We start from the raw sequence: 17,451 nt of genomic DNA, 5'->3' as shown, positions 1-17,451 counted from the left end.
AAGGTAACCCATACAAACGAATGGAAAGTATAGAGGTAGTTTTGTGCCAACAAAAATAAGGGGTTAAATATGTGTAAAAAAACAAACATATTTCCTGATCTCCTAGACTTCATAACCTTATTTGTCGTGGCTAATTGAGGTAAGACAGTAATTCTTCTCATAGATTATGCATGTATGAACTACACATTGACCCATTCAACACAAAGTTCTGGAGCGTGTCATTAACCCTTATCCAACCAAAATATGTTTTCTCCAGATTCCTGAAAATGGAGACGGAGAGAAGAGGCAGGAGAAAGCTTGCCAACCAGAACTCAAAACTTTGCATGTTGTGGCCGGTTTATTGTGTCTTACCTCCACCTCTCTGCACCAGCATGGTGACCTCACTTCCTTTGGGGCACTTGCTGAGCAGGTCCACCACCTGGTTGTGGCTCATGCTCTGGACGTTCCTCTTGTTCACCTCCACAATAATGTCCCCCTCCTTCAGGCCCCTGCAGCGGGGGTAGTCTACGATCTGTTTGACCCTCTGTCCTCCCCCTGCAGGGCTGTCTGCGATGGTGAACCCAAAGCCTTTGTCTCCCTTCTCCATGTGCACTGTGATCAGCTCCGGCTGCGTCGCTATGGACGACGCCAGCGTCACAGAGTCGCTGGGGTAACTGTGCGAGCCGTTGGACGCCACCTCGGCAGAGGAGGGGCTGTGGGGTCCTGACTCTCTCATCCCATTAACGGGGCCTCCGGTCTGGCTGCCGTGGCTGGACGGAGAGTCATAGCTCTCCTGGCCGTTGATGATGATAGGCTCCTTGTCCACAATGGCCACGGAGGTCACCAGGCTAGTGTTGGGGTCGTCTGGGTCAAAGGGCAGGGGGTAGCCGCGGCACAGCTCCAGGTTGACGATGGAGCCGATCTGGATGGACTGGAAGACCTTCACCACCTGAGCGTGGGTGTAGCCCAGCACGCACGTGTCATTGACACTCACGATCACGTCACCTAGGGGAAGAGAAGGTGAAACTAATGTTGGATAATTAGCTCCATGTCACAAACTGAAATCATGGAAGTAACACTGGAACTGTATATTGCTCAATTAGAACCCCTACACTACACTATTACACCTACACCATTCAGTGGTCACCCACCAGGAGAGCACCAGCTTCAGTTCATCAACCAACCTTGATAAGTCAACTGTTTTAGTGCAGGGTTGGAACAGAAGCCTCTGTAGCTCTCAAAGAGTTGGTGACCACCTCTTCATAATGACATGGAACAACAGAGCGGAGGCCCACCTGTCTCCATCTTGCCGTCGATGGCAGCAGGTCCGTCCAGAACCAGACTCTTGATCTGTAGGAACTCATCAGGCTCGTCGCCCCCGACGACGGTGAAGCCGAACCCTCGGTGGCTCTTCCTTAGTTTGGTGTTGATAAAGGTTCCCTTCAGCTCCGCCGGGTTCCGCGTGAAGAAGGGCTTCCCTCCTGGGGACCACACACACCTTTCATAAGAACCTGTTGATCTCATGTGCTCTGCTAGCCAAAGGAGGAGGGGTTACCCTAAACAGTCTTGGCTCTGGATCAGTGAGTGCTCTAGAAGAGATGTGTTGGTTTGATGAGCTCCATTAATCATAAAGGGACTGATTAAGATCGATAGATTAATTAGGCTAAGAGGGATTCCAAGAGCTAGGGGGCAGCAGCCTGGTTGTGCCTGAGAATAGGGGTAATCCGATGGGTAAATCCCCCAGACCCAGCCCCAGTCCCAGTCTGTGGGGGCTGCTATCCCCTATAGAATGCTACACTATTGGGTAAAACCCAGGGTTTTATCTGGGTCTGGCAGCATGGTTAGATGAGTAGTAAAATAATATTCACAGTCAATTCTAAAAGTGTATGATTACACTGTGGTACAGTTCTATATACACGGCAGCCATCAGTTTAAAATAGCTTTTCAAGGCTTGACACTAGGATGGGAAGGAAGTGTGTGTTTGTGCGTGTGTGTGCAGGGTTATTGTCAGACTAATTCCCAGTGATTTAGAAACAGATGTTTCTAAGCTTATGCGTAATAGCCTGGCGTGCCACCAAGACTGCCAGTGCAGAGACCAAGACAGTGTATAGAGACCAAGACAGTGTTTAGAGACCAAGACAGTGTATAGAGACCAAGACAGTGTATAGAGACCAAGACAGTGTATAGAGACCAAGGCAGCACTGAACTCTCTCTACTCTGGTACACTCTGGAGTCTAGACATGGAGTTGGCAGACTCATATAGCTTAGGCAAATGGACACCCGAGTCGGTCTTATGAAATAAGAACTGCTAGAGTCTGGCGTCTGTAATCTAGATCCAAGCCCTCGGTCTCTTCTACTATGACTGGTTCCAGTCATGCTGTCAGTTGGACAAATGTTCACAGAGTTTATATGAGAGATGGAGTGGGATATTCAGAGTTTATTGAAGTGATATATTGACTGTGGAAGGAAGCGGGTGGAATGAAAAGGGAGACATTAAAGCAGGGAAGATGGCCGCGAGGGATTGGAGAGTGACTAACAAACTGCAGATGCTACACTTACATGGCGGAGGAGTACAGCTTATGCATACAATGAAAGATGTATTACCCTTGGAGTTAGCCAGTGTCCTTGTGTTTGCCTTGAAATAATTCAAGACAGAAGAGGAAGACCAATGCAGTAATATTGAGGAGTTTTTATTTATTTATTTATATATACAAAAGAGAAGTGGGTGTAGGAATTTGAAAGCAGGGTGACTTAAAAGAGCTGGGTAAAAAGAGAGATTTGTGTGGTGGAATCTCAAGGCCTTGAGTTGCTTTGGGCAGCGCCGGTAAGGGGCCTGAGCTTACAGAGATGGAGAAAGACAGAGAGTGTGAGTGAGAGAGGCGAACGAGAGCGAGAGGAGTGAGAGAGGCGAGCGAGATAGAGTGAGGCACGTGATGAGGGAACACATCCACAATGTCGCAAACAGAAATGGACCAATAACCTCACAAAACTAGGATATTGACCAGACCAGGACTCACGTTTTGGCCCGATGAGGGGCGGCAGTGGGGGTCTGGCTTGGGTGTCCCTGTAGGTCTCCTGGTGGTTGGCGGTATAGCTGGCCAGGGGGGCACCAGCCATGGTAGCATCCTCTATCCATTCTGGAACAGCAAAGGGCACACTTCCTGTCTCTGCTGTCTGTACAGTTACGGTGATCCTTATGGTTCACCACAATGGGTGGCTTGAAAACTACTGTACTGCATTGAGCCACAATGGGTGGCTTGAAAACTACTGTACTGCATTGAGCCACAATGGCTGCCGATTAAAGTAATACAATCTCTGATCGATCAAAATGGCAGCCTCACTTTGTAGTGTATTGGAGGCTTAGGTCTTCATTAATATTCTCAGCATCAAGATTCAATCAATGAAAGAGTAAAAGTCATAGATTTCGAGCGTAAAGAGATATTAAGCTTAAAGGAGAAAAAGTCAGCAGGTAGGTAATCAAGTCAGAAGCACATTTAGCTGAGTGTGCAGAGCGGGGACCAATAGGCAGGTTCCTAGTGATGTGACCTGCATGAAGAGAGGAAACGTGGAGGACATTCTACATATACATACTGGACGTAGGGAAGTGTCTGGACAGTGATGCTGAACTTTTGAATTTGTCTCTCTATTTCATCAAAATGCTGGGCGGACAGAGCCAAATGTAAACTGTTTGCATCACTGTTCAAAGACATACATAGCGTACTGTGTAGACTAAAGAGACCTAAAGCATATGTCCTGAAATGCTTTTCACTAGGAGAACAAGACCCAGAAATATTATAACTATCGTATGGTGATACATTTTCATTGCTGTAACAGACTTTTAATGTATTATTGTCAAACCAAAAAAACTTACCTAGACCTGTAGACTTACAAAATCATTCATATTAGCACAAATACTTTGGAGAGAGTATCAGTGACACTTAAAACATTGCCAAATTAATAAAAAAAGACCTATTTTCAAGGCCATTAAAATAAATCATAGGTATGCCTTTATGGTTTCTCGATAGCAAATCATAAAGAGAAGGGAGCAGGGCAGAAAGAGAAGAGAAGAGAGCAGTGCAGAAAGAGAAGAGAAGAGAGCAGGGCAGAAAGAGAAGAGAAGAGAAGAGAGCAGGGCAGAAAGAGAAGAGAAGAGAAGAGAGCAGGGCAGAAAGAGAAGAGAAGAGAGCAGGGCAGAAAGAGAAGAGAAGAGAAGAGAGCAGGGCAGAAAGAGAAGAGAAGAGAAGAGAGCAGGGCAGAAAGAGAAGAGAAGAGAGCAGGGCAGAAAGTGAGGAGAAGAGAGCAGGGCAGAAAGTGAAGAGAAGAGAGCAGGGCAGAAAGAGAAGAGAGCAGGGCAGAAAGAGAAGAGAGCAGGGCAGAAAGAGCAGGGCAGAAAGAGAAGAGAAGAGAGCAGGGCAGAAAGAGAAGAGAGCAGGGCAGAAAGAGAAGAGAAGAGAGCAGTGCAGAAAGAGAAGAGAGCAGGGCAGAAAGAGAAGAGAAGAGAGCAGGGCAGAAAGAGAAGAGAAGAGAGCAGGGCAGAAAGAGCAGGGCAGAAAGAGAAGAGAAGAGAAGAGAGCAGGACAGAAAGAGAAGAGAGCAGGGCAGAAAGAGAAGAGAAGAGAGCAGGAAATGCTTTTCACTAGGAGAACAAGACCCAGAAATATTATAACTATCGTATGGTGATACATTTTCATTGCTGTAACAGACTTTTAATGTATTATTGTCAAACCAAAAAAACTTACCTAGACCTGTAGACTTACAAAATCATTCATATTAGCACAAATACTTTGGAGAGAGTATCAGTGACACTTAAAACATTGCCAAATTAATAAAAAAAGACCTATTTTCAAGGCCATTAAAATAAATCATAGGTATGCCTTTATGGTTTCTCGATAGCAAATCATAAAGAGAAGGGAGCAGGGCAGAAAGAGAAGAGAAGAGAGCAGTGCAGAAAGAGAAGAGAAGAGAGCAGGGCAGAAAGAGAAGAGAAGAGAAGAGAGCAGGGCAGAAAGAGAAGAGAAGAGAAGAGAGCAGGGCAGAAAGAGAAGAGAAGAGAGCAGGGCAGAAAGAGAAGAGAAGAGAAGAGAGCAGGGCAGAAAGAGAAGAGAAGAGAAGAGAGCAGGGCAGAAAGTGAGGAGAAGAGAGCAGGGCAGAAAGTGAAGAGAAGAGAGCAGGGCAGAAAGAGAAGAGAGCAGGGCAGAAAGAGAAGAGAGCAGGGCAGAAAGAGCAGGGCAGAAAGAGAAGAGAAGAGAGCAGGGCAGAAAGAGAAGAGAGCAGGGCAGAAAGAGAAGAGAAGAGAGCAGTGCAGAAAGAGAAGAGAGCAGGGCAGAAAGAGAAGAGAAGAGAGCAGGGCAGAAAGAGAAGAGAAGAGAGCAGGGCAGAAAGTGAAGAGAAGAGAGCAGGGCAGAAAGTGAAGAGAAGAGAGCAGGGCAGAAAGAGAAGAGAAGAGAGCAGGGCAGAAAGAGCAGGGCAGAAAGAGAAGAGAAGAGAAGAGAGCAGGACAGAAAGAGAAGAGAGCAGGGCAGAAAGAGAAGAGAAGAGAGCAGGGCAGAAAGAGAAGAGAGCAGGGCAGAAAGAGAAGAGAGCAGGGCAGAAAGAGAAGAGAGCAGGGCAGAAAGAGAAGAGAGCAGGGCAGAAAGACAGACAGACACAATCACAGACATGGAGAAAGAAAGGAATGACGCCCGGCGGGGCTGGAAACGAACCTCGGATGTAGCGCTCACCTTCTGGTGGCTGCTGTTGCTCGAGCTGCTTCCGCCGCTTAGCTTCCTGTATAGGGTTCTCATACTGGGTCTTCCTGTTGATGTGACTGAGAAAGGGAGGAAGAGAGGGAGAGATGGAGGACAAAGACACAGGAACGTAGAAAGATAATTAATTGGAGTCAGCAAAATAAAATAAAAGAACAAGGGGTTGATGACAGGAAATACATGTGTATGAGAGAAATAAGACTAGAAGTGAGTCAAAAAAGGTGAGGCAAGGGATGGAGAGGGAGAAAGAGAGAGGCAGTAGTGAGGGATGGAGAGGGAGATACAGAGAGGCAGTAGTGAGGGATGGAGAGGGAGAAAGAGAGAGGCAGTAGTGAGGGATGGAGAGGGAGATACAGAGAGGCAGTAGTGAGGGATGGAGAGGGAGATACAGAGAGGCAGTAGTGAGGGATGGAGAGGGAGATACAGAGAGGCAGTAGTGAGGGATGGAGAGGGAGAAAGAGAGAGGCAGTAGTGAGGGATGGAGAGGGAGAAAGAGAGAGGCAGTAGTGAGGGATGGAGAGGGAGATACAGAGAGGCAGTAGTGAGGGATGGAGAGGGAGATACAGAGAGGCAGTAGTGAGGGATGGAGAGGGAGATACAGAGAGGCAGTAGTGAGGGATGGAGAGGGAGATACAGAGAGGCAGTAGTGAGGGATGGAGTGGGAGAAAGAGAGAGACAGTAGTGAGGGATGGAGAGGGAGAAAGAGAGAGGCAGTAGTGAGGGATGGAGAGGGAGAAAGAGAGAGGCAGTAGTGAGGGATGAGAGGGAGATACAGAGAGGCAGTAGTGAGGGATGAGAGGGAGATACAGAGAGGCAGTAGTGAGGGATGGAGAGGGAGAAAGAGAGAGGCAGTAGTGAGGGATGAGAGGGAGATACAGAGAGGCAGTAGTGAGGGATGGAGAGGGAGAAAGAGATACAGAGAAGCAGTAGTGAGGGAGTTAACACAACACACAATTAGAAAAAAAAGTCTCTGGTGGCCAATGCTCCAGGAGCCAGGGCTTAAGTCAGGGAAGTCAAGTCTGGTACACACAGTGCTCTGTTGGAGCCGACGAGACAGAGACGATGAGGCCTGAATATCAACCGCATCACACAATCACAAAAGAACACTGCTTCAGGAGGTTAACAACACCACCAAAACACGTCATTCCACAAACCCAGCAGGGAATTAGGAGAGCAGTACACCGCACCGTAAGGAAATTACACTTCAAACAGTACAGAAACATGCTGGGAAATTATGCAGTAAACAGGAAAAGAATAGGAATAATATATATTGAAAAATCTAAGACAAAAAAAAAAAAACTGTGCCCCTGCCTCTAAGGTATTGCTTTGAACAACATCAAAACATATGAATGCATTCATATTAATGCACAGGCCCAAGGGTCTCCCACTAGATGAGAAATTACATGTTTCTAAATGATCATGACAGCAACAAATGGCCTATTTTTACCATAACAGACTAGACCAAAATAACAGCCGTCTGGTGTACTGCATTTGATGTTGTTCTGCATAGTCTGGACCACTGCCCAGTGTGAAATGCTTCTGAATGTACAGTACAGTGAGGTAGTGAGACATGCAACAGATACATCCGGAGGTGTGTGTCACTACTTACTCCACATAGTAAAGCCCGTAGACTGGGTCCTCTATTTTCTCCCAGCCTGTTGGCAGCTCTGGATGGGACATAGAGAGAGGTGGAAAAAGCAGGATGTTAGAGATGGTGTCGTAAAGACCTTTTCCTTCCACACACGGCCTGTCAGTCACCTGGGAGTGAACAACACTAGAGAGGCTGTCTGGACCTGGCTCCTGGCAGGACACGGCTGACATTTAACACATCAGATAAAGAACTACAGGGGGGCTTTGACCAATCACGATCAACCCCGCGCACAGATGGAGAAGAGGAGCTGGTGGTAAGGGGGTGGCGGTCTAAATGTGGACAGCGTTTCAATTGTGGTTTGCAGTTTAAAAATGTCACGGTGAAGAAATGTTGTTTTCTTATTGTTCATGGCAGTAAGGGAATCGGACGTATAACGCGACTGACATCTTTAATGTAGATGTGTATAGAATGGTATTCAGTGTTGTCCTTGATTGGTTTACCACTGTCTATGTCACATGGCATTGGAGACCGTCACCAACTGGATGTCCTTGATCCTGTATTACTCACTGTGGTCAAATTCATTAAGGATGCATTCTCCCCAAGAAACCTTTCTTTCAGACACACACACACACACGCGTTTATCTGCCCTGACATCAATGCTGAGTGTGGCCTGACAACACAGCCAAAAATCAGGACAGACTGGATCTAGACATGGACTACTCAGCTGTAAAGGCTGCTACATTGATACAGTCTCATTATGTCTCAGTATACAGTGTGATTAAAATATTGGAGACAGAGCTAGCTAGCTACTAGCTACTGTACTAATGGCTATGACGGCAGCAGGTAGCCTAACGGTTAGAGCATTGGGCCAGTAACCTAAAGGTCGCTGGTTTGAATCCCCGGGACAACCAAGTGAAAATTCTGTTGATGTTCCCTTGAGCAAGGCACTTAACCCTGATTGCTCATGTAAGTCCCGTGTCTGCTAATTGACTAAAATGCTAAATGTATAGAGACATGTCAGAGGGCTATAATTGGTTACAAACAGATGTCTGTGACTGATTGACTCTGCTGGCATTATCAGCGCTGCATGTCATTATCCCTAGTTACCTCAGTCTGTATTCTGACGAGTGGTGTACACTCACTACCCCTCAACCAGCTTTAGTGGATGTGGAGGCAAGGAATTAAGGTGGTGGTGGTGTGTTCGGATCGTTCACAATACACAGACTAGGGTTTCTTTTTCTCAGATGTTCTGCAGGGAAACAGTCAACCTTGAGCCAGTAGCACCTGACTGTAAAGTCTAATCATTCACCTTATTTCACACCAGAGTGGCTGTATTCCTGAAAGAGATCTGTCTGTGTGATATTATCGCCAGACGCCAGAGCCCTCATGTCACGACTGGCCTTGCTGATACGGAGTGGCTGCAGTGGGACGAATCTGACACGTATCCAAAAGAGCTCCCCCGCTCCACGTTCCCCGGTCAACGCCCATGCACACTCCAGCTCAAGGGGGACTCGGGTGACAAATTGCCTATTAAACTGTTTGCATCTCATTCGGTCTTCCTGACTATTTGATTTCTCCTGAGCGAGGGGTTGCACAACCGGGGCCATACATCTGCTGTCCTATACACAACTGGAGTAATTGCCTTTTTCTCCATGTATCGGATTTCACAATCGATACATATTGACTGTGTTCATCCAATCTGAGCAGTGGTATGAAGAAGGGATGCTGCTGTTCACAACATGGAGGAGAGCATCTCAGAGGCAAAACACTGGTCTAGGATCAGCTTACCCTCACTTACCTCAGACCTAACCTTAACCCAGGGGTGCACGACTCCTTGGCAATTAATTGATCAACTGATATCACTGATTAACCTGGTATTGCACACACCTGGTTCCCCAGTCTAAATCAATCTCTGGGCTCTATTTTCGGCTGGCTGCTGAGGCGCAATTGTCAAACGCACCTTAGTTTGCAATTTCGTCATGTAAAAACTGGTGCACTGGCATTGTCCACCCTTTGCACCAGGTTCGGCAATTTACCTGTCTAACATCAGCTTGCTGGTGCTGAGGTGTGGAAATATTCTAGGTGTGTACTAAAAAAGTGTGCCAGTATGCCAATTTCAGTCATCGCAACTAGGGATACATAAGACCGACCAAAAGATGGTCTTAACGTAAAGCAATTGGTTGTGGAATAGATTTTTCCAGCGGAGGTGCACACACACTAGCCTTATGTACGTCACCAATGTTTTATTAAAGGCCCATTGCAGTTCAAATGGTTTTATATTTCATATTGTACAACAGCTGATGGAACTAACACTGCAAATGTGTGAAAAAAATATGATCAGTGTTATTTCCTGATAGTTGCTGGGTGAGAATACAATCTACACAAGATCTTCTAATCAGTAGGTTTGCATGGGCGACATCACCATGCGGTAAGTTGATTGGTTAATAGACCAATAACAAAGAGAGTTCCAAACCTCCCTGCCAACAACAGCTAGACCACTCCCAGGAAATCCTAGCAAAATTGTTGCTTGAGAAATAGTTTACTAAAAAAGCTACTTTTCCCCATTTTAATGGAAACCTGTTACAGTAGTGTACTTGTTACCCAGAAAGGATTTAATATTGATATGAAAACAGCTGCATTGGGCCTTTAAACATTATTTTTGTCCAGCTTCAGTGAAAAGTTTGGACTCAGCCTTTTTAGGAATATCAAGTTATTTAAAAAGACTGCTTAGTTGATCATTTTGTCAAAAAACGCATCTCCTACTTTCGTTCAGTCAAATCGCGTGAATTCTGATCATTGTCTGTGGCGCTGAATCTGCTTGTAGGATATATTTGCCTGTTTGTTCACCTTTCACGTGGCAAAGTCACTACTGGCCATATCAACAGTGATGGTAGGATCTATCAATCCATCTATCTGTCTGTCTATCTATATTTTGGAGCAGTATAATGGTGAGTGGACATTCCAGCCTTTTCTTTATTTTGGATCTTTTTCCAGCTTTTGAGAAAAGTTTGGATGCGCGTAAAACCCTCCATAGTCTACGCGGTCTTAGGCATAATATTATATGAGCAAAGGGGAGCAATTATGGTGCCTGTAACTGTATTTAGACAGCCTTTTTAGGTCTTATCAATAGGAAATGTAATGTTGGTTATTGACGACATTTGGCATGTCCATGGCTCAGATGGTGCATTTTACAGTAGTCCTCTATCAGTGTGAATGCTATGTTAACAATATATTTCCACATTGAAAACATACAATCCCTTAGAACAATGTGGACTGCAAACATGTTCAACATATTGAGCAAATATGGGACAGGCTGATATTACTTTATTTAGTTTCTGTCGGCTATTTAACAAACTAGGCTAGAACGGACTAACATTGGAATTGGCGTTTGATGACAACATAATACACAAAAGACTGTACATTCATAAGTTGAAGCAACCACATATTTACCACGGAGCACGTTCTGAACAGCCAGTGAGGGGGTCAAGCCTCGACACACCATCTTGTTTATTCATCAGAACTCAGCCCTTTCAAGCCACCGCCAGCTCCTGCGGCTAGAATTCTGGTTGTGAAAATAGCAAAAATATTTCTGACACCCCCACCAATCTATAGCACTAGCATCAGTCCTAAGACTTACCATTGCGTTAGATTTGTTAAAAAAGAGCCATCTGATTAACAGCCTAGAACAAAAATCTTCAGACATGGATGACTCTCGAGAACTTTGACTATTCACCGATGCATTCACCATTGAAATAAAATAGTAGGCAGCAGTTATCAGAGCCCATCTCAGAGCCATGGCTGTTAGCCTCCCTCTGGCTCCAGAGACTGACGGACCGGCAGACAGTGGTGGGTAAAGTGCTCTCTGTTATAATATCAGCAACAGTGGATGGAATGACGGGGCATGAGAGTGAGAGGTCCATTTGAATGAGAGGCCCATTAGGAAATGATCATCACGCCAATGTGCCCCTCGTGAATGGTTCTCTCTGTGTTACTGCATGCTGGCTGGCCGGGCGAGTACAGTAACAACTGCCTGCTCAGCAGACACACAGGAACGTAGATGAACGCACACACGTCTTTCAGTCTTTCACAGCCCAGGTGTTATAAAGCGTTTGATTACATGTTTACACCCCCTAAGACGAAAGGGAGAGGTGTTATGTGCTGTAATAAGACAGTTTTCCCATAATACACAGCAGGGGAGAGGGGAGACAGCCCTACCTAGCTCACTGTCCATCTCTTCTGTGTGTACCCCTTCTTCACCAGGAGAACACCAGCAGACCATGGGTGGAGGTACCGGGGGAGGAGAGGAGAGTGAGAGGGGGGAGAGAAAGAGAGTGAGAGCAGCAGAGGGTTAGTGATTGATTTTGAATTTAAGCCTCAAGCAAGCTGAGAGAGCAGCAACACTTGGCTCCATACACTGTAAAAACCATAATGTGTCCGGAATCATGACTGCTAACCGTGACTAATTAGTTCAAATGGTTTGTAAGGTGTAAATCTATACTAAATCCCTACATGCACCATGACAATAGCTCATCGCTCTATATTAGCCACAGTCTGTTAAGCACAAAGAACATATCTCTGAAGAGCTTTCTACTTCCCCATTGGGTGGCACTGTTTCATACCAGGTGCATACTGTACTGTAGGTGCATTTATGTGAAATAAATGAGTCATACCACACAGACAGACATACAGGAAACTGCCAAAGACAAATAAACACTTGAGTAAATCAAGGATACAAAGTATATTGAAAACGGCTGCTTCCACACAGGTGTGGTTCCTGAGTTAAGTAAGCATCCCATCATGCTTTGGGTCATGTATAAAAATACCCAGTTTCCCATTATTTTGGCTCCCATGGCTAGAAGAGATCTTAATGACTTTGAAAGAGGGGTCTCAAAGGGACATAGGGGGTTTACAGGTTGTGTGTGTGTGTGTGTGTGTGTGTGTGTGTGTGTGTGTGTGTGTGTGTGTGTGTTTGTGTGTGTGTGTTTGTGTGTGTGTCTCAGTCACCAATATCAACCTAATTGAACACTTCCGGGAGATTCTGGAGCGGCGCCTGAGACAGTGTTTTCCACCAACATCAACAAACACCAAATTATGGAATTTCTCGTGAAAGAATGGTGTCTCATCCCTCCAATAGAGTTCCAGACACTTGTAGAACCTATGCCAAGGAGCATTGAAGATGTCCTGGTTCATGGTGGCCCATCGCCCTATTAAGACACTTTATGTTGGTGTTTCCTGTATTTTGGCAGTTACCTGTACACTTTAATACGGACCATCTGAGATTGGGGTGGGTGAAAACAGCTGCCACTAAATATGAATTGTAGTTCATGCACCATATGCTTGGCAATATGAATCATATCTGTATCCTATGTGTCCTCTAGCAGCAGCTTGAGAGGATTGAACCTATAGAGATATCTCAATACAAGGACCACAGAACACATTGAGAGGACACATGGCAGGGGGAGGGGAGGGGAGAGGCAGTTGAAACGCTAGTGTTTTGTGTGGGTGGGCGGACACTCCTCTGTAGGACAAGGTACATTATTTATTTATGATAGATGATGCGAATGATCCAGTCAGTCCTTCAGGCTGCCGGGGGGCGTCTTGCTCAGACGTGAGCGCAGGCAGGCAGGCAGCACACGAGATCAGAATATTAAAGTGTCTCGTCTCATCTCACATTTCGGTGGCTCAAGTGTGCCATCTGCAGGCCACTCATTGAACAATGATCTGATCTGACAGACATGTATCTGATTCTACACGGTTCCCTCTCCACACAAACGAGTCAACAGACAAACAAACAAGACAGTGAATACACAATTTCCCCGACACACACACATGCATTTACAAACACACACACATGCATTCACAAACACACATGCATTCACAAACACACACACACACACATGCATTCACAAACACACACACACATGCATTCACAAACACACACACACACACGTGCATTCACAAACACACACACACACACATGCATTCACAAACACACACACACACACACATACATGCATTCACAAACACACACACACACACACACACACACACACACACATGCATTCACAAACACACACACATGCATGCATTCCCAAACACACACACATGCATGCATTCCCAAACACACATGCAAGCATTCACAAACACACATGCATTCACAAACACACACACACATGCATTCACAAACACACACACACATGCATTCACAAACACACACACACATGCATTCACAAACACACACACACATGCATTCACAAACACACACACACACATGCATTCACAAACACACACGCATTCACAAACACATGCATTCACAAACACATGCATTCACAAACACAGACACACATGCATTCACAAACACACACACATGCATTCACAAACACATGCATTCACAAACACACACACATGCATTCACAAACACATGCATTCACAAACACACACACATGCATTCACAAACACATGCATTCACAAACACACACACATGCATTCACAAACACATGCATTCACAAACACACACACATGCATTCACAAACACACAGACATGCATTCACAAACACATGCATTCACAAACACATGCATTCACAAACACAAACACATGCATTCACAAACACAAACACATGCATTCACAAACACAAACACATGCATTCACAAACACAAACACATGCATTCACAAACACACACACATGCATTCACAAACACACACACACATGCATTCACAAACACACACACACATGCATTCACAAACACACACACATGCATTCACAAACACACACACATGCATTCACAAACACACACACAGTCTGTGGTGGACGTACCGTCGTCTTCACATTCTTCCAGGGGTTTAGGGGGTTTGTTGAGGCAGCGGGGGTCGATCCAGGATGTGGTCTTTGTGTTGTGGCTATAGATAGACACACAAGACAGAGTAAGACAGCCAGACAGACACATTGTTCTGACTGGGAAGTCATCAAAGACTCACTGTCTGAAAAACATCCTCACTTCGACGGATAAATATGATACACACTGTGAAGTAAATCAGACTCAAGGCAAGTATCAACTTCCAATGTATTAAAGGTTCAAGTCAGGGTTCTACATTAAAAAACAACATTAAAAACAGTAACAACCATAAAACCAATATACACATAACATGAAACAATGAGAAGGATAAAAAGGAATAGTCTTTTTGCAAAAAATATGGAAAGTGGAAGTACAATCTTTTCTTGAGAAGATACTACCTGAAATACTATAATGGATGCTGGTATAGAGCCATTTAGGATATGTTCCATGGTGTGTTACTGGGTGTAAGATATGTTCCATGGTGTGTTACTGGGTGTAGGATATGTTCCATGGTGTGTTACTGGGTGTAAGATATGTTCCATGGTGTGTTACTGGGTGTAGGATATGTTCCATGGTGTGTTACTGGGTGTAGGATATGTTCCATGGTGTGTTACTGGGTGTAGGATATGTTCCATGGTGTGTTACTGGGTGTAGGATATGTTCCATGGTGTGTTACTGGGTGTAAGATATGTTCCATGGTGTGTTACTGGGTGTAGGATATGTTCCATGGTGTGTTACTGGGTGTAGGATATGTTCCATGGTGTGTTACTGGGTGTAGGATATGTTCCATGGTGTGTTACTGGGTGTAGGATATGTTCCATGGTGTGTTACTGGGTGTAAGATATGTTCCATGGTGTGTTACTGGGTGTAGGATATGTTCCATGGTGTGTTACTGGGTGTAGGATATGTTCCATGGTGTGTTACTGGGTGTAGGATATGTTCCATGGTGTGTTACTGGGTGTAAGATATGTTCCATGGTGTGTTACTGGGTGTAGGATATGTTCCATGGTGTGTTACTGGGTGTAGGATATGTTCCATGGTGTGTTACTGGGTGTAGGATATGTTCCATGGTGTGTTACTGGGTGTAGGATATGTTCCATGGTGTGTTACTGGGTGTAGGATATGTTCCATGGTGTGTTACGAGGTGTAGGGTATGTTGTACTCTATGAAGTAGACTCTCCGTTCTCGGTGTATGGTAAGGGTACAGAGGGTACATAGAACAGGGTGTACATCCGGTAGGGTACGTACTCTATAAAGTAGACCTCTCCGTTCTCGGTGTAGGCCATCTCCCAGTTATCAGCTAGAGGTCCCAGGGGGTCCTCCTCTGTGGGAGGACGGCTGAGGTGTGTGTGTGTCTGCTGAGAGCCGTCTGTGGTGGATGACGACGCGTTGATCACACCATAGGACGGTGCGTTCTCACGTAGGGCGTAGGGGCGCACGGAAGGGTGCTCGTCGGGTTCACTTGAGTCTCCTGTGGGGGGTGGTGAGGACAGGAGGAAAGGGAAGCCTAGTCATTTGCACAGGACATATACATGTGTGCAAACAAAATACACACACACATTCTGAGGCAATGCCACTATAGTTTGGTGGTCTCATATCTGTTCAAACCCAGCCTTGATATGTAGCCTAGAAGTTCTAGACCTGAAGGAATCTCTCTTTCCTTCATAACATGTACACACTTGGCCAACACTTGACAACCGCTGTGGTTGACTGAGCGAGGACCCTGATATGACCTCTCTGAGGTCAGCAGATCCTGTTCAGTCACTCACCCCCCTGACACCAGGCCAGACTGCCTCTCGTCTCCTCTCCTCCCAGGCAAACACTAACACATTGGGAACAAATCAACTACTCTTGGTCCCATCTGAAATCAAACCCACATCATTACAACTGTTTCCAGAACCCTGGTCCGTGGCTGAAAACTTAATAAGGGTCAGTTCATTTGACCCAATCACAAATGTACAGTGCCTTGCGAAAGTATTCGGCCCCCTTGAACTTTGCGACCTTTTGCCACATTTAAGGCTTCAAACATAAAGATATAAAACTGTATTTTTTTGTGAAGAATCAACAACAAGTGGGACACAATCATGAAGTGGAACGACATTTATTGGATATTTCAAACTTTTTTAACAAATCAAAAACTGAAAAATTGGGCGTGCAAAATTATTCAGCCCCTTTACTTTCAGTGCAGCAAACTCTCTCCAGAAGTTCAGTGAGGATCTCTGAATGATCCAATGTTGACCTAAATGACTAATGATGATAAATACAATCCACCTGTGTGTAATCAAGTCTCCGTATAAATGCACCTGCACTGTGATAGTCTCAGAGGTCCGTTAAAAGCGCAGAGAGCATCATGAAGAACAAGGAACACACCAGGCAGGTCCGAAATACTGTTGTGAAGAAGTTTAAAGCCGGATTTGGATACAAAACGATTTCCCAAGCTTTAAACATCCCAAGGAGCACTGTGCAAGCGATAATATTGAAATGGAAGGAGTATCAGACCACTGCAAATCTACCAAGACCTGGCCGTCCCTCTAAACTTTCAGCTCATACAAGGAGAAGACTGATCAGAGATGCAGCCAAGAGGCCCATGATCACTCTGGATGAACTGCAGAGATCTACAGCTGAGGTGGGAGACTCTCTCCACAGGACAACAATCAGTCGTATATTGCACAAATCTGGCCTTTATGGAAGAGTGGCAAGAAGAAAGCCATTTCTTAAAGATATCCATGAAAAGTGTTGTTTAAAGTTTGCCACAAGCCACCTGGGAGACACACCAAACATGTGGAAGAAGGTGCTCTGGTCAGATGAAACCAAAATTGAACTTTTTGGCAACAATGCAAAACGTTATGTTTGGCGTAAAAGCAACACAGCTCATCACACTGAACACACCATCCCCACTGTCAAACATGGTGGTGGCAGCATCATGGCTTGGGCCTGCTTTTCTTCAGCAGGGACAGGGAAGATGGTTAAAATTGATGGGAAGATGGATGGAGCCAAATACAGGACCATTCTGGAAGAAAACCTGATGGAGTCTGCAAAAGACCTGAGACTGGGACGGAGATTTGTCTTCCAACAAGACAATGATCCAAAACATAAAGCAAAATCTACAATGGAATGGTTCAAAAATAAACATATCCAGGTGTTAGAATGGCCAAGTCAAAGTCCAGACCTGAATCCAATCGAGAATCTGTGGAAAGAACTGAAAACTGCTGTTCACAAATGCTCTCCATCCAACCTCACTGAGCTCGAGCTGTTTTGCAAGGAGGAATGGGAAAAAATGTCAGTCTCTCGATGTGCAAAACT

At 45.3% G+C, this 17,451-nt stretch overlaps 1 protein-coding gene across 35 annotated transcripts in view; it reads right to left on the bottom strand.

Moving 5' to 3' along the window:
* Positions 1–17,451, bottom strand: part of magi1b (membrane associated guanylate kinase, WW and PDZ domain containing 1b) — a 204,890-nt gene that overhangs the window by 30,433 nt on the left and 157,006 nt on the right. For 14 of the 35 annotated variants that reach the window (XR_016497275.1, XM_036983454.2, XM_036983448.2 and 11 more), the window contains 8 exons: positions 15,397–15,619; positions 14,130–14,212; positions 11,530–11,565; positions 7,333–7,390; positions 5,682–5,785; positions 2,997–3,116; positions 1,275–1,460; positions 352–984 (listed from right to left, as the gene is read on the bottom strand). Coding sequence is in view for 34 of the 35 variants with exons in the window: in XM_036983454.2 (XP_036839349.1) it covers positions 352–984; positions 1,275–1,460; positions 2,997–3,116; positions 5,682–5,785; positions 7,333–7,390; positions 11,530–11,565; positions 14,130–14,212; positions 15,397–15,619 (1,443 nt within the window). In the remaining variant the exon portion in view is untranslated. The remainder of the gene's footprint in view (positions 1–351; positions 985–1,274; positions 1,461–2,996; positions 3,117–5,681; positions 5,786–7,332; positions 7,391–11,529; positions 11,566–14,129; positions 14,213–15,396; positions 15,620–17,451) is intronic. The other 21 variants (XM_090241122.1, XM_036983451.2, XM_090241126.1 and 18 more) reach the window with 3 other exon arrangements.

This window comes from Oncorhynchus mykiss, chromosome 7 (assembly GCF_057628025.1).
Source record: "Oncorhynchus mykiss isolate SJ-2025 chromosome 7, ASM5762802v1, whole genome shotgun sequence".
Taxonomy (NCBI): domain Eukaryota; kingdom Metazoa; phylum Chordata; class Actinopteri; order Salmoniformes; family Salmonidae; genus Oncorhynchus; species Oncorhynchus mykiss.
The sequence above is the reverse complement of the archived record's forward strand: the minus strand, read 5'-3'. Positions and strand labels throughout refer to the sequence as shown.